Genomic DNA, 20,379 nt, shown 5'->3' with positions numbered 1-20,379 from the left:
TTGAAGGGTGTACAGGGCTCAGGGTGAGGTCCCTGGGGGTGCAGTGGAAATCTGTGTCTGTGGGGCCCTGTCCCAGCCTGGCCGCTCCTTTTCCTCCCCACCTCGGAGCCGGGCTCCCCTGCGCTGGGTCTGCACACAGGAGCGAGCCAGGCTCTCAGGCTGCCCATGCGCCTCATTCCCAGGACCTGCAGTGAATCACTCCAACCCCCGCCCTGGGGGCCAGTCCTTGCATCTCACACCGCACAGCGGCCCTTCGTCAGCTGATGAGCAGCCCTCAGCCCTTCGTTACCTCTGAGTGGCTGCACATGGCTCTCTTGCCCCACTGCCTGCTGGGAGCCACTGAGCAAAAGGGTTTTATCCACAGCTCCGAGCTGCCTTTCGGTGGACATCACTTCAGTTTAGGGCTGAGGGCTCTATCAGTGGACAGACAGGCCGAGGCAGCCGGGCCAAGGCAGGCTCCAGGCAGGGAAAGGATCACCTAGGTCAGGTCCCTTTCTTTGTCCAGCGCACCTCTGTTCTGTCCAGGTTGTAGGAATGTGCAGGGCTGGGAGACGGCACTGCCCAGAGTTGGGGGTGCAGCTTGTCACAGCAACCAGGCTTGGGGGGGACTGAGAATGAGCTCAGGAGGTGCTTTGAGTGCTGGTAAACCAGTTCTCCCGGGGGGGGGGATCCCTGATTGTAGCATTTGGGCAATTTCTGTTCTGTAAATACCCCCATCATGGCCCATTCTGGGCTCGCATGGTGATGTCACTGAAGCTCAGAATGGAGGAGATGCACCGTCTGCTCTCCCAGCACACCGCGTGCCTCTTCCTACCTCCCCTCACCCCCAAACCATACTGCCACGCCTTCTGCAAGGTAGGGGATTTCACTCCTTGCCCCTAGACAGCTGTCGCGAAGCTCTCTGGGATCCTCAGCAATAAAGCACTTTATTTCCCAATTCTGTTTGATGAAGAATGTGCGGCCCAGCAGAGCAGAGCAGGGTTGCTTGCAGCCCAGACCCGGCTCCTAGTTCCCATGGGTTGCGTTTGTGACCACCTCACCCAGCTGGGCAGGCGGAGCTCCTGGGCACAGAGGTTTGACCTTACGCACACGTGCAAAGGGCTACCTGGGAGTTCGCTCTTTTTTTTTATCCTCACTCGAGGACATTTTTCCATTTTTTGTTCAGATAGAGTGGGAGGGAGGGAGGGAGGGGGAGAGAGAGAGAGAGAGAGAAACATCGATATGAAAGGGACACATCGAGTGGCTGCCACCCCGCACGACCCAACCAGGGCCAGGGACAAACTGCAACCAAGGTACATGCCCTTAGCGGGAACTGAACCCGGGTCTCTCTAGAGCGCAGGCCAACGCTGTAACCACTGAGCCAAACCGGCCAGGGCAGGTATGTTCACTCTTAAGTTTTTGGTCAAAGAGGTAAATTGCATTTACTCCAGAGGAAGTGGCCCCACTTCCCCAGGTAACTCGCTGCAAGGGAATCCAACAGAGTTTCCTCAAGGACTAGACCTATAACATGGCAGAGATGGACCTGTTCCCTGCCTTAGTTGGTATCCTTGCCAAACACTCCACGGTCACTCCTGGCCTTTGGGAAAGGAAAGAGACACATGAAGGAAACAGAAAGTAGGTGAGGCAAGGTGTGTCTGGAGCTGCCACCTGGAGAAGCCCAGAGAGCCGCGAGTTTCCAATTAGCATCACACCTAGAGGTAAGTGTATTAGTCTGGTCCCGGACCACAGTCTAAAAATACTCCGGTGCAACTAGAATATTACAGGGTCCGAGAGGGCAGGGTCTCAGGTCACCAGATGGAAGCCAAGTTCAGTCTCTCTCGTCTGTGAAATTCAACAGTTAGCAAGGGCATGTTTTAATTACTTTTTTTTAGCATAAACTTAAAAATTAGAGATATTCCAGAGTCTATTTTCCAAAAAACTACAAATTCCTCTCTTTTCTTTTAAAATATGATTTTATTGAATTTTTTTAGAGAGAGAGAGGAAGGGAGCGAGAGATAGAAACCAATGTGAGAGAAACATTGAAAGGTTGACTCCTGCACACCCACTGCTGGGGATGGAGCTAGAAACCTGGGCATGTGCCCTGACCGGGAATGGAACCAGGACCTCTCAGTCCATGGGACAGCACTTGATACACTGAGCCACACCGGCTGGGCTAAATGCCCCCCTTTTCTAATACAACTTTCCTTGACACTTACACATGCTGTCTGAATTGATCTATACCTAAGTTGTCTATTACCCAAACACTAGCCAGTCCCATTTTTAATCTGTAATCTTAGTGACACACGAAATTGCTACCATGTCAGGCCACAGATGAGAGAAACTAAGAAGAAGAGTCTGGGAAGTAGGTCAGCTACAAAATGGTGTTGATTCAAATTCTACAAAAGAGAAGAGACCCTGTGCAGGTAGCTGCAGGCTTAGGGAACACCTGTGTGAGGAGAACCAGTGCTGGAGGGGGCACAGTATCACAGCCAGGAGGTGCCCATGGCCTCGGAGGCCCCTCCCCCATTCTGGTCCAGTGTCAGTCACGTCATGGTGTGACTCACTGTTCTTCCTGTCCCAAACCCTAGGAACCACTGTGGCCATGCTTCGCTTACGACCACCGCCACTGTTTCCAACTTAGCTGCTCCAGCCACCCAGAGGGTTTTGCCCAATTTTTCCCCTCTGGGTGACCTCATACAGGGTCCTAGTTTAGGCAGGACTAGTCAAATTGAATTCTTGCTAGGGTTTAAAACAACCAGCAGTACAAACCCTGGCAGATCCTGCTGACCTCCCTTGTCTCTTGGAACATAGGATGTTTTAGATCCTTTATCCCATTATTCACAAAACAGACCCAAATGTGCTGCTTTGACTCATCCATTACAATGAGATTTTCTTAACAAGTTGAGGCGCTTCTCAAAATGAATTCCTGATACCGATATCACCTGACATATTTATTAAAGCACAAGTTCATGGCCACACCCACTGAGTAAGATCTGTAGCGGTGGGGTCCACTTTTCTGCAATTGACAGATGGTTCTTAGGTGAGGAGTTTCCTTGGCCTAGGATTTGCAGTTTGGCCAATTAACCAACTTTTCAAAATATTAATTCTTGCTTCAGAAAAAAACATATGAGCTCATGAGTCAAGAAGTAGCAGGGCCCTGGCCGGTCTGGCTCAGCGGTTAGAGCGTCAGCCTGCAGTCCAGAGAGACCCGGGGCTAAGGGCGCGTACCTCGGTTGCAGTTTGTCCCCGGCCCTGGTTGGGTCGTGTGGGTGGCAATCACTCGATGTGTCCCTTTCACGTCGATGTTTCTTTCTCTCTCTCTCTCTCTCTCTCTCTCCCTTCCACTCTATCTGAACAAAAAATAGAAAAAGTCCTTGGGTGAGGATAAAAAAAAAGTAGCAGGCCCAGCAGGTGTGGCTCAGTGGTTGAGCGTCGACCCATGCACCAAGAGGTTGCCATTTCGATTCCTGGTCAGGGCACATGCCAGGTTATGGGCCAAATCCCCAGTGGGGGGCATACAGGAGGCAGCCAATCAATGTTCTCTCATTGATGTTTCTCTCTCTCTCCCTCTCCCTTTCTCTCTCAAATCAGTAAAGAAAAAAATTTTTTTAAAAAAAGGAAGTAGCAGGTACCATGTGCCAAATGCCGCCAGCTGCCGGCACTTCTACATGCATCATCTCTAACGTTCTCATAAAGAACCTGTTATACCCAGTACACAGATGAGGAAGTTAGCCCCACTTGTTAAGAAGTGGCATATTTATAATTCAAACCCAAGTCCAGCCAAGTCCATGGCTCTGTTTTTAGTGATATCATTCTGCATTGTGGGCTCAGATGGCTAACAAATGCTATCACTCAAATGACAGCCATCAGTACTGAGGATGTGACCTGTTTACACGTCACAAGACAGATACTTGAGGGGGAGGGGGTATCAGTGGGGGGAAAAGGAGAAATATCTATAACAAAAATGAATAAATTAATTTAAAAAAAAAAGATACTTGGCTTGGTGCTTTGGGTTTTTCCTCAGGACTTTTTTATTTTTATTTTTTATCCTCACCCGAGGTCATTTCTTTCATTTTTTGTTCAGATAGAGTGGGAGGGAGAGAGAGGAAGAGAGAGAGAAACATCAATGTGAAAGGGACACATCGAGTGGCTGCCACCCACATGACCCGACCAGGGCCAGGGACAAACTGTAACCAAGGTATGTGCCCTTAGTGGGAACCGAACCCCAGTCTCTCTGGAATGCAGGCCAATGCTCTAACCACTGAGCCAAACCAGCCAGGGTGCCTCAGGACTTCTTGTAAGTACTATTTTCTCAATTAGTAACTCTCCATCCAGGCATGAAAGGGCTCCTTTTTTGTCACTGGTCCCTGTTAGGAGTGGGGTCTGTGTTAGGAAGGGCCTGTTGACTTAAGCTAGAGTCCAGGCTTTTTATCAAAAAGCGTCTTTTTGGACACCTGGGAAGCAGATATGCTGCTGAATTAGGTGTGAATTAGTTCAGTCCAGCACTCATTTAAATAATTCAAGATGGACAAAGGTGTCTTTTGGGGGTCTAAATTATCCAGATCAGTGCTTATTATCTGCTTAAATTACGTTTTGGCCAAGTCATTTTGGTAGGAATAGCCTGCAGGCCTGCCACCTAATAAAACAGGCAAAAATAGAAGGAAGAAAATAGCTGTAGCTGCAGGAGGCAGCGTCTGGATTAGCAGGCTGACTCTCCCTGGGGTGCAGGATGCCAAGGCAGGGCTTGTCCGGGGAAAGTGGCCCTCCTGTCCAGGTAGTTACCTCCTGCAATGTGGCAGTGTGAGCCCCACTAGACCATGTCCCCAGCACTTGATGAGTGCTCAATGAGCTTGTTTAATGGAAGAACATTTATTTCTTCCTCTTCCTGGAGTCCTGAGGCCTAGAATTTCCTACTCCAGCAGGGATGCCTAACGTACTAGAAATGCAGCAGCTTTGTGGAAACAAACCCAGTGACAGGGCAGTAGACAGTGGTTTAGACTTAAGCACTGGCTCTGCAGTTGCGGTCCCTCTTCCAAATCCCAAACTTGGCTAAGTATCTTTGGGAGCTTGGATATGTTACTTAAGAAACCCAAGAGTTGGGTTCTTGTAAAACAGAAATGATGGAAGCATTTATTTCATAGGGCTCCTATGGGAATTATATGAGCTAATACAAGGAAGCTACTTAGTGTAGTGTCTGGTACACAGTAACTGCTCAATAAATAGCTGTTAATCCAAGGCCTCCAGTTCTCTGCCACAGGATGGGAATCTTTCCACATCTCCAATCAGCACCTGGGGATCACCTATTCTTGCAAGAAGCCATGGAGTGGACTGCCCAGGATGTCACCTTCACCAGAGATGTTTGTCGGCACAGTTTATTCCAGAGCACCAATCCCCCTTTACTTTTCCTTCAGTGAGGGAGCAGAACCTTTCTGCCAGTCTGCAGTTTGAAAGACTAGCTCAGGAATGCTTGGTGATAGGCAGGTTTCCCTCATGCTTCTTAATTATATACATTTTTCCAGAATGGAGGCAAGGCCTCATTCCAATCCTGCAGTTTTTTGTTTTTTCTTTTAAATTCAAAACCTTCAAGGGAACTCAGTACCAACCATCCAATCAACAGAGGTTCCAGATATGCACGTTTTTTAAATTATGTTTATTTAGCATATGTACACATAAAAGAGAAATTGCCCTCTGATCCCACCTAGCAGAAAACATGCACAAACCCAAGGTATACGCAAGGGAAGGGGGGCCCCGGCCCCAAGTTAGTGGTTGGGATGGTGCAATCCTGTGAGTCAAGCCTCAGTCAGGAGAGGGCTGGACTGAAGTGTCAAGCACGCTGAAGCTTCCGCCGCCGGCCCTAAAATAAACGTGCGCCATAGCCAAAGGTCTGTTTGATGCCCTCAAAGTAGTAGCGCTGCCAGCCCTGCCGTGTCCGCTCCTCCTCAGGAGCAGGGATGCCTCGGCCTTCCATGCACAGTTCAGTCTCTCCATTCTTGTCAGTGAAGGTCAAGGTGATGGTGGCAAAGTGCCCTGAGGAAAGACAAAGGGGAGGGAGGTTTCAGATCCAGGGTTTCCTCCTAAGAGTTTGAGACTAAGGCAAAATTAAAAAGTAGCCCTGGCCGGTTTTGCTCAGTGGTTAGAGTGTCGGTCAGCGGTCCAGAGAGACCCAGGTTCGGTTCCTGCTAGAGGCGCATGCCTCTGTTGCAGTTTGTCCCCAGCCCTGGTTGGTTGTGCGGGTGGTAGCCACTCGATGTGTCCCTTTCACATTGATATTTCTCTCTCTCTCTCCCTCTCCCACTCTAGCTGAACAAAAAATGGAAAAAAGTCCTCGGGTGAGGATAAAAATAAATAAATAAATAATAAATAAAAATGTGTTTCAAAACACAGCATAAAAAAAAAGTAAATAAAAAATTCCGGGGATAATGGCAATAAACAAATATGCTTGCTTACCTTCTGGCCAAGATTTGAACCTCCACTTCATCACAATATGCTTTTCAGGGACCTAAAATAACCCAAGAGGTCAGTCTATACCACCTATCAGGGATTTTTAACCTTTTTCATCTCATGACACACAGAAACTAATTACTCAATTTCTGCAGTACACCAAAAGAAACCCAGGACACACACACAAAACAACAAAACATTTTTGCCAATCTGACAATAAAAGTAGGTATAATGTTGATTTCATTTACACCAGATGGCTATTGCTGTGTTGGTTGTTATTTTATTTGACATTCTAAGGGAAAAGAGGTCAGGTATGTTGCATATTTTAAAAATTCTTGCAGCTTACCTGTTGAAAATCGCTGCAGACCAATGTACCCAAGCCCGGCTAGATTAGCTAGCCAGCTGCCTTTCATCCAGTCCACCACCTGGGCAGTTACACCACTGATGAGGGCGAAGTAGGCCAGAGCTCCTGCACTGACAATAGTTCCTAATATCTCCTCTTACTCCTAAGTTGAATCTGGTCAACTGTGCCCAGGTGAAATGCCAGTGCAGCAAATGGAAAGCCATAAGCCACCAATATATACAACCTCTCTTGCATTAGTTCTTCAGAAGAACTGATTATAACTCTACTAAGGAAAAAATTATAGGAAAGAGAATTGAAATGGCAGTCTTTTTTGAAAGACAAAACAAAATGAGGTGTTACTAACTAAAGAGATGAAAGCCTTAAATTTTATCCACAAAGCTGAAAAAAGAAGAATGTTATTCTTCTGACCAGACAGAGGCTGCATCCTAGGTCTGGGGCTAGCAGGTACTCACCAGATCAGTGAATTCCCCAGTGACATTGCCATCTACCAGGTGAAACTTCCCACCTCTGTCTGCTTCTAACACTGCAGGAGCATGGGTAAAGGCCTGAACCAGCTGCAGAAAAAAAGAAGCAGGGAGAAGTTGCATGGCTTAGTGGGGTGCAGGGACAAATGGCAATTGATGCCTGCATGCCTCAACTCTCACCCCAAAGACATCCCTCTGCCTACTGACCAGGCTCAGCTTCTACTCTGTCCATTACAGACCAGGCTTGCACTTGAGAGATTCTGACTCCATGACATTACTTCAGCCCCATGTTCTAAAATGAATGATTCCCAGTGGTTCCCATTTAGAGAACCCAAACTAGTGTAGATGAGAAAAGAGGGCAAATACACTCTAAGGAACAGGCTGAACAAAAGTGGGTTTTCCTTTGCCTCTGCCTATATATAAGCCTCATGGTTCTACTCATCAGTATGTCCTCTGCACGCTGAGGAGAGGTGCCCACAGCCCGAGTCACCTGGAGTGGCAAGTGCCAGGAGGCCGAAGGACAAATTACTATTACCTCTTGGGTGGTAAGCACTCTATAGAGCTCCTCTGGTGATGTCAGGAAGGTGTCTCTAAGGGTGATCTTACAAGTGGGGATTTTGACGCCAACAGGTCTGGTCTGGGTTTTTGAAGGAGCAGATTTAGCCTGTGGAAGTAACAGTGAAAATGGTCAGTTTGGAGCAATGGTGAAACCTCAGTTAACATGGCCTCAGGGACTGACCTGAATTTATTCTCATAGACTTTCTCACCTCCAGGGCCAATTTTCCCAGGGGGTTGGAGGAAATTTGTGTGTATGGGTGTTTCAGTCACAAGGGAAACTTTTCCAGAAAATCCTCAGTTCCACTGAGAACAACCACTTAAGGTGAGGGAAGAGCAATGCTGTTTTAAGAACTCAGCCAAAGGACACGTTAAATCATAGGGCATTTCTGGAGCGCACAGTGTAACTCTCAAACAAAATTTCTATGCTTAAATAGCCAGAAACACCACCTCACAACCCCACCCCCACCCCCAAAATATCCTTCACTGTGCCACCAAAGGGTTATAGGGCTGAAAACCGAGTGCTGAGCCTGAACTACGTAAGTTCCATTTCCAGAAAAAAATGCTTGCTCACCCTGCAAATGGGGTGAAATCAATGAATTTCCTGACAGGTGAAGTTAATGATCTAACTCTATACTTTGATGAGACCTTTAATATTAAATTATGAAGTATCAACACCCCAGTCAGAAACAATACTGAAGACGTATATGGGTGAACACCAGCCTGTGTTCACAACGTAACTGGTGTTAAATGCAACCAAGGGTCAGACTTTGAAGCCCCTGAGACCTTCCATTTGCTCTAGCAATAGTTATAAATGAGTAACACCAGGTGAAAGCTGGGTGGACAGATAATTACATGTTGGGGACTCTAAAAAGCACCATGGACTGCTCTGGCTTAGAGGTCAAGGTCAGAGAGAAGCAGTGAAACGTGGAACGAAGGAGGAGGCAGTGTCTCACTCCCTTCCCAGACAGCCTCCCGCCCACCAGGTGGGAAGACGCTTACCTTGCGCTCCTCTGTTTTCAGTGCTGGCTGACCAGGTGGGGCTACCGACTCTCCATTCAGTGTAGGCAAGATCATGCCCTGTGTGAACTCTGAAAAGATAAAAATCCCAGCTCTTGGAAGTTATTTCTTAGTAGCTGAGATTCAGGACTTCAAGCAGCTTAACAAATATGACCATCTTAACCCAGAATGAACTAATGGCCAGGAAAGGGTCCATTTTACATTTCTGCTTTTGGTCTATGCCCGATAGGTATCTGACTGTATGTTATACAGTGTAGTATGTTCACTGGTTGTATTTCAAACCCGGTTCAGCTGGGAGTATAACAACTTGTTAAATGTACATGAAGTCTGCTAATGGATGGAAGCCAATGAATGTTGCCGCACTTCCAGAGTGGGCCGAGCCACCGAAGGATGAACGTCTAGTGCCCTTTCTCCGCTCTGCCTCAGGAGGACGGCTACAGCTACAGAGCACTGGTTCCCACCTGCATGCTGGTTCCCTCTGATGCTCATTACATGTACTCCAGCAAGACAAAAACGTACCAGCAGAACTGGAATTCTAGGGGACAGCGGAGCTGATCAGTATTCTAATCACACTCTAAATATCCCTGGAAGATGCCTATCAAAGATACTCCAGGACTATGCTCAAGTAGTGAGTCTGGGGATGCAAGTCTACATCAGTGCTGTCCGAGAGAAATATAATGTCAGCCTCAAATGTAATTAAAAAATTTCTAGTACCCACATAAAAAAATTAAACAGGTAAAATTAATTTTAATCATATATTTAACCCAATATATTCAAACTATCACTTAAATATATCAGTTAAAAAAAATTGTACCATTTTTTGTAAAAATTTTTAAAAATTGTAAAATTTTTTTAAAAAAAGTCTTCAACCCATTGTATTTTTTACTCAAAGCACACATCTATTTGAACTAGCCACGTTTCAGTTACTCAACAGTCAACATGTCAGACAACAAATCTCTAGGTCTTTCCCTTACTCAGTGTGTGAGGCTGACTTCAAGATGAAGTAAGCCCCCTCCCCCAGAATCTTTACCCATTTGCCAAAGAAAGGACCGTCCAGCCCCTTAATCAGAGTCTGACAGGTGGAAAACTATCTCAAGGCACACGTCACTACCCAAGGGATACCTGTTTTGAGGGTGCTGATGTAAATTCCCATTGCTTCTCTGAGAAGTTTCACCCCTTCTTCTTTCATTAAGGCCACGAGATTTGTGTCAGGCTCATCTTTGGCAAGGCTCACACTAATCTGAGTGAAAGATCAGAATTAGGTGGTAAATAACTTGAGGGGTACCTACATTGTGGAACGTGGGTGCTGAGCAATCAGATAACTGATGTTTCCAAAGGAAACGTGTGAGGGGTGGGGTATTCGTACAATCCCCATCAGTGTTCCTTTTCAAGTCCTCTGTCAAGGCAAAGGTGGCTAATGCTAGAGCCCACAGTACTAGCTAAAGCAAAGTAACTAAAAAAGCACAAGCCGCTCTGGAAGCTCCCAGTGGCACCACTGACCTAGAAAGTCTTCTGCAGACTGGGGTTCTGAATGTGTGGGCCAAGCTGGCCTTGACTTTTGAATGATAGCTCATTTTTCTCATCTGAGAATAAGAGAATGTGGAAGACTCAGATGAAGAGTTAGGAAGGACAAACCTCTACTTCATCCACGCTGTTTTCATCAGACAAATTGGGGATCTCCACATGTCCCTTGTACTGCACTCCAGACTTGGAGGTACCTGTCAAAAGCAATGCAATGTAATTTGTCTTCTCCTCTGCAAGAAAAGTCGTCTGCTCTGGAGTCCTAACTACTACTCTGCTTACACTGCTTTTGGACAACTGAATTGACCCTCTTTATTCTGAGAAAATGTGACATGCCAAATGCAAACAATCTTCCTCCCTTAGCAGAAATGTTCTTCATCAAATTTCTTGAAACCAAGTGTGTTTTTACAGTGCGGGACCAAAAGCTACATGAATCCTGCTAGGGATGACTTGGGTCAACAGCCAATACAGTCAGTTCTGCTAGAATGCTTATTTAGAAAATATAGATTTGTTCCAATGTGATTGATAAGATAGGGAACATTTGATCATAACATGAATTTCACATTTGCTTATATGTGATTTCATCCATGAGAATCGCTAGGTGAACATAAAAAAATCACACCCAGTTTAACTGAGCTGCATAGGAATACACAAAACACACCTCAAACATTTATTTGCCAGTGACCTCAGTTCACTATGCCTATTATAAGCCACGCCATCCACAAATGGTATTATAAAGTTCCTTCTGATTTCAGATGACACTCCTACTACTTTCCAATAATGCACAAGCTGCAAGTATTTCTGAGGTCCACTTTCACAAGTAAACTTCAGGGTTTTTTTTGTTTGTTTTTTAATCCTCACCTGAGGACATTTTTGCATTTATCTTCAGGTAGAGGGAAAGGGAGAGAGGGGCCAGAGACAAACTGCAACTAAGGCACGTGCCCTTAAGCAGGAACCAAAACCAGGCCTCTCTGGTCCGCAGACTGACGCTCTAACCGCTGAGCCAAACTGGCCAGGGCTAAACTTCAGGTTCTTTTCAAAGTAAAGCACCATACTTACTGTATCATTTATGTATTTACCACTTAACTTGTTTAAAACTGTGCTATCAACTTTTACATTCCTAAATTTTAAACGTGTCACTGATGAAGCTTTTGGGCATTGTGTTGTGTGCCCAACCCTCTCTTCCCAATAAGCCCTATGGTTTGCATTCAGCGACTTTGAATAGTGCAGTGACTTTTAGGAATACATATGTCACATTATAGCAGAACTAACTCTATTTCAAAATTTACCAATAAAACATTTACTTATTTTTACCTTACTAGGCCTCAGTTTCTCAATCTATGAGAAGAGGACAGGGCAAGATGATGCCTAAGGTTCCTTTTAGACTACTATGCTTTAGTAGTAGTTAAAAAGAAAAAAAAGACATCTCCTTTCCCCCTCTTTATTACCATTCATTTGAAAGTGCTTACTGAAACACAAATTTATTTTATGCTTTGTCCCATATACATACTTCTTCAGCTTTAGGGCCTTTTAAAATTCCACCTCCCTGCTGTGGCAGTGTGGCACAGTGATTAGAGTGTTGGCTTGTGCACCTAAGGGTCTCAGGTTCAATTCCCAGCCCTGGTTGGGGCATGTGCAGGAGGCAACCAATTGATATGTCTCTCTCACATCGATGTTCCCCCTCCTACACACACTCTTTCTAAAAAAAAAAAAAAGAAATCTATGCCCTGGCTGGTTTGGCTCAGCGGTTAGAGCGTCAGCCCGCCGACCACAGAGACCCAGGTTCGGTTCCCACTGGGGGCACGTGCCTCAGTTGCAGTTTGTCCCCGGCCCTGTTTGGGGTTGTGTGGGTGGCAGCCACTCGATGTGTCCCTTTCACGTCGATGTTTCTCTCTCTCTCACTTCCTCTCTCCCCCTCTTACTCTATCTGAACAAAAATAGAAAAATGTCCTTGGGTGAGAATTAAAAAAAAAAAAGAAATCATTGAAAAAAATTAACAACAAAAAAAATAAATAGCCCAGCCGGTGTGGCTCAGTGGTTGAGGGTTGAACCATGCACCAAGAGGTCGCTGGTTCTATTCCTGGTCAGGATACATACCCAGGTTGTGGGCCTGATCCCCAGTGGGGGGCATGCAAGAGGCGACCAGTTGATGTTCTCTCTCATGGATGTTCCTATCTCTCCCTCTCCCTTCCTCTCTCTCTAAAATCAATAAAGGGGAAAAATAAATAAATAAAAAAAATTCCACCTACCAACTGAAGGACCATCTAGTGGCACACATGATGGTCCCAATTCCTTGTTAATATCACAGAAGGGACACTAATCTAGAGGATAAGCTGTCACAAATTAGTCACATATGAGCTTTGTTAGCATCGTAGTCTAACCTGCTAGATTCACATTGAAGACAGTAAATAACAGCAAGACCAAAAAAAATCTCCCTTCCCAGTTTTAAATCATCTAAGTGACAGAAGTTGCCACAAACCAATCCCCAAAATGCAGGGGCACAGCAGCTTCACTGATGGTGACTCTTGAGACTCACAGAAAAGAAAGCCATCTGGTGTCCCACGGTGGCAGAGAAATTTCAGCATCTAATATTGCTTTCTGAGACACCAAAGCAGCACTACCTCCCTTGAAAAGTTCAGAACCTCTCAAAAACCGTTCTGCCCAGCTCCTTAACAGGTCAGTCAAAATGCAGTTAAACTCCTTCCTGACAGCCCAGCATAGACTCACCTGTCCAGTTCAGTTTGATATTCCACTCATAGAAGAAGATAAGTTTGCCTTTGCGATTGTTAATAGATGCTTCTCCATCGAGTTTGCTCACTTCTGTCACCTCGCACTTGCCTTCTTCATTTTGCACTCGCACTGCCAGGAACAGTGTTTTCAGTTTATCCGTGGACCAATTTGAAGCATCCCTCTCTGTCCTGCAAAAGAAAACAAGGTTATGGACCAGCAGCCAAATGGAGTGTTCTCTGCATGCTCTAGTCAAGAAAATGCAAGGCTAAAGGAGGCCTGACAAATAGTTTGAAAAGAACAAAAAATCCTTAGTTCCACTCTCTAGTGTGTCCACAAACATGTCCCTCTATTTTAGGAATACAAGGAATCACAATCTGTCAATGAAGATAACTCCTATACAGAATGGTTACAAACTACATTAGAGTAATAGTGTGTGTGGGGGGGGTGGGTAGGGGGGTGGGGGTGCAGGGATGTCATCAGTATGTGACACCTTAACATGGTACCACTTGACCCAGTGGAAAACTGTACATTTTACTGAAGTCAGGAGCTCATACTGGGCCACAGAATGCATAAAAAAGTCCAGGAAGGAATAAACCACTAATCTTGACCCAATTAGCACAGTGTTCTGATCTGTTAAGTTTCAGGCTGTGCTATAAACGCCCCACACATTGTGTGCCCTCTAGATGGCCGCGAAAACAATGGAAGTCCAAGGCTTCAAAACAAACAAAAATTAGGTCGAACACTCCCTGCACGTTAATAGGGGAGGAGGCCGGCTGAGACACAGAGACGAAATATTACTATCTGCCTGGCAACTTACTAACTAGTATGAGAAAAACAGCAAAAAGCTGCAACAAAGTAAAAACACAGTGAAGACGATATGAACAGGGTTCAGTGGAGCTGAAAGATAAGGAAAATACTTCTGCAAGATTTCATGAAGGAAAGCAGGCTTTTAAAGAGTGGTTAGGTGATAAAACCATGCTTGCCCGGCAACCAGGGGCAGTGCCTGGAATTACAACAGTTCCGGGTGAGAGGTCCGTGAGTCCTCACCATCGCTGAGCGCTGAGCACCTGGACAACACTTCCAAACCTTCGCTCTCTGCACTGAGCCAGTGGTTCCTATGACTGAATTTCACCCGTAAGCCGCAAACCGGGAACTCCGGAGCCCGGGCTCCGAGCCCGCCACAGCAATCTCCCAACACAACCCAAGCCCGCCGTTTGGGTCTCACTGTCGTCTCTGACCACGTGTGGGAAACATCCTCTGTTCAGGCTGGATGCAGAAGCTAGGGAGTTATGCTTTCACCTCTCTGCAACCCCTCCTCTGGCGGCACCCCTCCACGTTGCCCCTGGCCCCCTAAACAGACGCGGTCGGGAGGGCGAGGGGAGGCCTGGGGCCAGGACCACGGCAACAAGAGGCACCCACCCCCATCTCCGGGCAGGGCTACCTCGGGCTCAGCTTTGTCCCGTCCGAGGCTCCAGGGACCCCGCCACCCTGGCCCAGCCGCAGTGCTCCCGCGGCCTGGCCCGCTAGCTCTCACCAGTGCCAGTTGTTGACGTTGGTGGCGTCCGCCCGCTCCTCCACGATCCAGCGTGGGTCACCCTCACCCCACTTGGCCATCGGCTTTCCTAGCTCGCCGTCACCAAGTCCCGAGCAGCCACAGCAACCAACTCAGTACCGCCTGGTCGCAAGCAGCCACAGCAACCACCTCGGTACCGCCTAGTCCCTGAAGCCCGGCAGCGCCTAGAAACTACTAGAAGCGGCCGCAGAACCTTCTGGCTTGCTTTTCCCTCTACCCCCCACCCCCTCCCCGCCTTAACTTCCGGCTCCTCCTCACTCCCACCCGCTACTTCCGTTCCACCTCGCCGGACCTTGACTTCCGCCAATCCTAGGGTTCTTTCAGGCTCTCTCGGGTTATCTCCAAAGAGGCCCGAAATGCAACCGCGCACCCGACCATTCCTAACCCGTGGGAACACAAAGAACAAGTCTCATTGTTCCCCTGGACCCCAGTCGGCTCTGCTGAGCCTCCTGGGGCTTGTAGTCTTGTTAAATGACCCGCTGGTTAACTACGGAAGGTCGCGCTAAAACTGAAGGAAACGACTTGGGCACCGTGCGCTGGAGATTCTGGGAGCTGTAGTTAATAAGCCCCGTGGCTCTTCGGGCAGTGCCTGACGCCAGAGAGCGAAGAAACTACAACTCCCAGCATGCCCCACGGTGCCTTTCTTGCCGCAGGGTTCTTCTGGCCGCTCTTCCCGCGACGATCCCTTCCGCCCCTATTCTGCCGCACAGCCAGTCTAGAAAGGCTTGTCTAGCGGCGGAAGAGTCCGGCGCTGTCCTGATTGGGAGGGCTCCGTGTGGAAGAGGTGAGCGTGTCCCAAACCCCTGGGCCGCGTATCTGGTTGAGTCCAGCCTCTTCGCACCCTGATCTTTCCCCCTTATTGTTTGAGGCGTCGCTAGACACCCCGAAGGCCTGACTCTATTCCGGTCGGAGCGACCTCAGGCTGGGAGATCAGAGTACACTCAGGGTTGGAACTGGGAATGAGCCCCGACATTTGATTTTAAGGGAGTATTTAGTCAACCAAGGATCGGTCGGGCTCTGTCAAACTGCCTTAGATCCGTGACTTCCTGGACGTTGTCCTGGGGGAACTCACTTCTTAGCCTTCATGTAGGCCGGGCTTGGAAAAGGATAAGTGAATCTAAGTCTACTCAGTAGCTGGTTTCGGGGATGTCCTGAGGCAGGGAAGCATGTTGGTTGTGGATTTTTTTTTTTTTTTTTTTTATGTTTTGGAGAGAAGAAGGGAGAGAGACAGAAACAATCATTTGTTGTTCCACTTATTTATGCATTGATTGATTCTTTTATGTGCCCTTACCAGGGATCAATGGCAACCGTGGCGCATTGGAACAAGGCTCTAATGAACTGAGCTACCTGGCCAGGGCCTGGTTGCAAGGATTTTTTATTTTTCTGAGCTCTCTGTTTTTCTTATTTTGTCATGTTCCTATTGTAGGCTCCTATTAAAAACAGTAGATGAAGTATTTTAAATCATGTTAAAACACCTTTTTCCACTCTTTATTGTGTGTGTGTGTGGTAGTACCCCTATCGGGAACCGAACCTAGGACTCTCTGGTCCCAAGGACAACACTCAACCGCTGAGCCAAACTGGCCAGGGCACCTTTTTCACTCTTAAAATTGTACCTGCTTGCTTTATAACTTCTAGAGCCGTTAAATCTTTACCTCTTTACTTGCCAAGTAAATCTAGGTTCTGATTTGGTTATTGACAAACAAATTGATGTCAAGTATCCATCCAAGTTTCCAGGTTAAAAAAGATTCCAGCCCTGGTGAGTGGATCAAGAGTCGATCAGTTGGTTGTTGTCCCCTATGCCAAAAGGTTGTAGTGGGGTTGCATATGGGAGGCAACTGATAGATGTTTCTCTCTCACATCAGTATTCCCACCCCCCAAATCAATAACATGTCCTCCAGTAAAGATTTTTTTTTTTTTTTTTAATCCTCACCCGAGGACATTTTTCCATTTTTTGTTCAGATAGAGCGGGAGGGAGAGAGAGGAAGAGAGAGAGAAAAACATCGATGTGAAGGGACACATCGAGTGGCTGCCACCCGCACGACCAACCAGGGCCAGGGACAAACTGCAACCGAGGTACATGCCCTTAGCGGGAACCGAACCCGGGTCTCTCTGTACCGCAGGCCGACGCTCTAACCACTGAGCAAAACCGGCCAGGGCCAGTAAAGATTTTTTTTTAAAAAAGTCCCGAAATCCTCTGGTGGATTATTTAGTTTGTTAGGCATATTCTATGCTTATCTGTAGATATTTACAGATACTTATTTAATATAGTGAAGAATGATCGGCCCTAGTTTTCCCTAGTGTGAAAAATAGAAGGACCATGCTAGTCAGAGTGGAAATGATCCAGGAGGCAGCAAACCAGGATCATAGGAGCAATTAGCAAGGTTGTGTTGATACTTAATTCTTTTGTGCCTCATTACCCTCATCAGTGAAATGGAAATGGAATCTGCCAGGCCTGTCTTACAGGGTGTTCTGAGGATGACAAAGTAAGTGCTTTATAAATTGGCACCAGTGCCAGAGACATTTACAGTAATGCTCTCTGCATACCTTCAGTGTTTGTGACGGCCAGTAAGAATTTGTGTATCAGATTACTTATTTTTAATCTTTAGGATTGCTTAAAAATATTTTCTTTTTAGCTTCTTCCAAGGTACCATAATGATTTATTAATAATAAAAGTTGAGCCCTGGCCAGTTTCTCAGTGGTTAGAGCGTCAGCCCAAGGACCAAAGAGCATGGGTTCGATCCCTGGCCCCAATTGGGGTCATTTGGGAGGCAACCAATGGATGTGTCTCTCACATCAATGTTTTTCTCTATCTCCCCCTCCCTCCCACCCTATCTAAAAAAAAAAAAAAATCAATGGAAAAATATCCTTAGGTGAGGGTTAAAACAACAACAATAATAATAATGAAAGTTGCCCTGGCTGGGTAGCTGAGTTGGTTAGAGCATTGTCCTGATATGCCAAGTTTGCGGGTTCAATCCCTGGTCAGGGTACATACAAGAATCAGCCAATGAATGCATAAATAAGTGGAACAACAAATCAGTATCTCTCTCTCTCTCTTCCCCCCCTTCCTCTCTCTAAAAATCAATAAATAAAAATAAAAGAAAATTTAAAAAATAGATGTTAATACTGAGCATTAATTTTGAGTCAGGCATGTATTAAGTGGTTCTAAGCCTCACAACAGTTCTATAAGGTATATTTCAATTTTTTTTTTATCCTCACCTGAGGACATTTTTCCATTTTTTGTTCAGATAGAGTAGGAGGAAGAGAGAGAAACATCGATGTGAAAGGGACACCTGCATGACCCAACCAGGGCCGGGGACAAACTGCAACTGAGGTACGTGCTCTTAGTGGGAACTGAACCCAAGTCTCTCTGGACCGCAGGCCTATGCTCTAACCCCTGAGCCAAACCGGCCAGGGCTATATTTCTATTATTAATGCCAATTCTACAGATGTCAGTAAGAGATCCTGTACTAAAAGGAACTAATATTTAGTATTTACTTTCTGCTAGGTACTTGTTAGGTGTTTGCCGAGTTCTATTTATTCTTCACTGTAACTCTGTATAGGTAGGATATCATTTTATTCAAGGCTTAGAAATAAAATCATTTACTCGATTTGATCAGAATTAGAGAAACCAAGATTTAAACTCAAGGCTACCTTACTACAAAGCCTATGCTTGTATCACTACAAAGGATTTCATTATCTGCCAGCTTTTTCATTTTGTTTTGACTCCCTGGCATTAAGTATACAAAAGAATTTTTAAGCTACATCTCAGTTCAGTAGAATGGGAAGGGATCAGGTAGTAGAAAATTCCCAGCCATGTCTTTGCCATACCTATAGCCCCTGAAAACAGTCAGAAAGAGAAAGGAGAATATGTTAAGAGCCATCAGAAGCCTCAAGATGTTCGTTTCTGAAGCTTCTGTTGAAAAAGGTGCTATTGAAATGAAAGGAAAAGCAAATTGATCCTTGAGACTGTGGAGCCTTTGGAGTTATTTTAGGTGCTGTGGAAGTTTTGGACCTAGTTCTTGGGTTAAACTAGTTTTCACTCTAATCCAGTTAGCATTGATAATTTGTAATTCTAGGGCAGATATTTTTCAGACTAAAATCTAATTTTAGAGTAATTATAAGGAATTTATGGTCTCTTGACCAATTCTTTCTCTCTCTCTCTTTCTATATATATACATATATATATATATAATTTTTATTTTCTGGCTGTGCCCTCACTTCCCAAGTTTGGGCAGATACTTGGTAATAAACTAATAAAGATTTGAAGATATAGGCGGGATTATTCTGCTTCTTTTTAATTTTTTTCTTAAAAAAATGTTTTTTTCTTTATTGATTTTAGAGAGAGAGGAAGGAAGAGAGAAAGAGAGACAGAAACATCGATTAGAGAGAACATTGATTGGCTACCTCTTGCCTGCTCCCTCTGGGGATCGGTCCCACAAGCTGGGCATGTGTCCTGACCAGGGATCGAACCAACAGCCTCTTGGTGCATAGGTCAACACTCAACCACTGAGCGACACTGGCGGACTCTATTGATTTTAGGGAGAGAGGAAGGGAGAGGGAGAGAGAGATAGAAACATTGAAGAGAGAGACATCGATTGGCCACCTCCTGCATGCCTTCCATTGCGGACTGGGCCCACAATCTGAGCATGTGCCAGTGGGAACATGCTGGGAATCGAACTAGCGACCTCTTGGTGCATGGGTCAACGCTCAATCGCTGAGCCACACCGGCTGGGCAATTCTGCTTATTTTAAATATACTTATTATATGTTTGTATTGATTTTTTTAGAGAGAGAATAAGGGAGAGAGAAATAGAAACATCGATGTAAGAGATTCATCTATTGGCTGCCTCCTGCACATCCCCCACTGGGGACTGAGCCCAAAACCCAGGCATGTGCCCTGACCGGGAATTGAACCAGGACCTCTCAGTCCATGGGACAGCACTCAATCCATGAGCCACATTGGCCAGGCAATTCTGCTTCTTTTAATTGCTTTTATTCTTTTAGGCATTTAGCAAGCATACCTGAGAGCAAGATATTTGTCAGTTTTATTTGCTGTCGTATTCCCAGAGCCTAGAAGAGTGCCTCAGAGCTAGCACTCAGTAGATATATATGTTGAACACATGAATGCAGTTATGATCTGTCTGTGTACTTAGCAAAGTTGGCAGTGCATTCTGAAAACACTTGTCTGCCTTGTACTATTACCTCTGCTGAATGCTTCCGGTCTGCTGTAAGACCTCCAGGAGAGGAACTGTGTCTTGTACTTTTAAAATATCCCTTACAACACCTGAGAGAGTGCCTTGAACAAAGTAGGTATTCTAGGAATGAATTATTACTTGTGAGTAATTAGAGAATCAAAAGTATGGTTTGATCAATTGGATACCCAGGGGTCTGATTTTACATGGCAGGTTCAGTATGTGCTTTACCAGATTCTTTTATACATCGCTGATTACTGCAGGGAGTTTGTAGTTTTTTTGTGGGGGAATCTAGAAAGGGATATAACAGTCCTTCTCTCGTTCCAGATGAACAGGACAAAGGTTGATGAAGAGGAATATTGGAACAGCTCCAAGTTCAAGGCTTTCACTTTTGATGATGAAGATGATGAGCTCTCACAGGTAGGTTTCCATCAACAGTTGCTGAAAGTCATATCCTTCTCTTTTATGCCTCTAGTATTCCTTCCCCTTGCAGACTTGGTAACCTGCTTTTTAAGCAGGTCCCCATTAGGCTTAGAAATGT

General features: G+C 45.8%; 2 protein-coding genes across 5 annotated transcripts in view; one reads left to right on the top strand and one right to left on the bottom strand.

The window, feature by feature from the left end:
* Positions 1 to 5,613: 5,613 nt before the first annotated feature.
* On the bottom strand, positions 5,614 to 14,859 carry AHSA1 (activator of HSP90 ATPase activity 1). The gene is made up of 9 exons (XM_036265891.1): positions 14,609 to 14,859; positions 13,072 to 13,262; positions 10,459 to 10,541; positions 9,946 to 10,063; positions 8,806 to 8,894; positions 7,784 to 7,912; positions 7,237 to 7,338; positions 6,427 to 6,478; positions 5,614 to 6,006 (listed from the first exon to the last, which is right to left on the bottom strand). The coding sequence occupies exons 1-9, from the start codon at positions 14,686 to 14,688 to the stop codon at positions 5,834 to 5,836; spliced, it is 1,017 nt and encodes a 338-aa protein (XP_036121784.1). The 5' UTR covers positions 14,689 to 14,859; the 3' UTR covers positions 5,614 to 5,833.
* Positions 14,860 to 15,308: 449 nt separating this feature from the next.
* VIPAS39 (VPS33B interacting protein, apical-basolateral polarity regulator, spe-39 homolog) overlaps positions 15,309 to 20,379 on the top strand; it is a 29,934-nt gene continuing 24,863 nt past the window's right edge. For 2 of the 4 annotated variants that reach the window (XM_036268263.1, XM_036268284.1), the window contains exons 1-2: positions 15,309 to 15,431; positions 20,166 to 20,258. In XM_036268263.1, the coding sequence (XP_036124156.1) occupies positions 20,166 to 20,258 (93 nt within the window). In that variant the 5' untranslated portion in view covers positions 15,309 to 15,431. Of the gene's footprint in view, positions 15,432 to 17,926; positions 17,979 to 20,165; positions 20,259 to 20,379 lie in introns of those variants that run through there. The other 2 variants (XM_036268253.1, XM_036268273.1) reach the window with 1 other exon arrangement.

This window comes from Molossus molossus, unplaced genomic scaffold (assembly GCF_014108415.1).
Source record: "Molossus molossus isolate mMolMol1 unplaced genomic scaffold, mMolMol1.p scaffold_m16_p_1, whole genome shotgun sequence".
In the NCBI taxonomy this organism is placed as follows: domain Eukaryota; kingdom Metazoa; phylum Chordata; class Mammalia; order Chiroptera; family Molossidae; genus Molossus; species Molossus molossus.
Note: the sequence above shows the minus strand (reverse complement) of the source record. Positions and strands in the feature narration are given on the sequence as shown.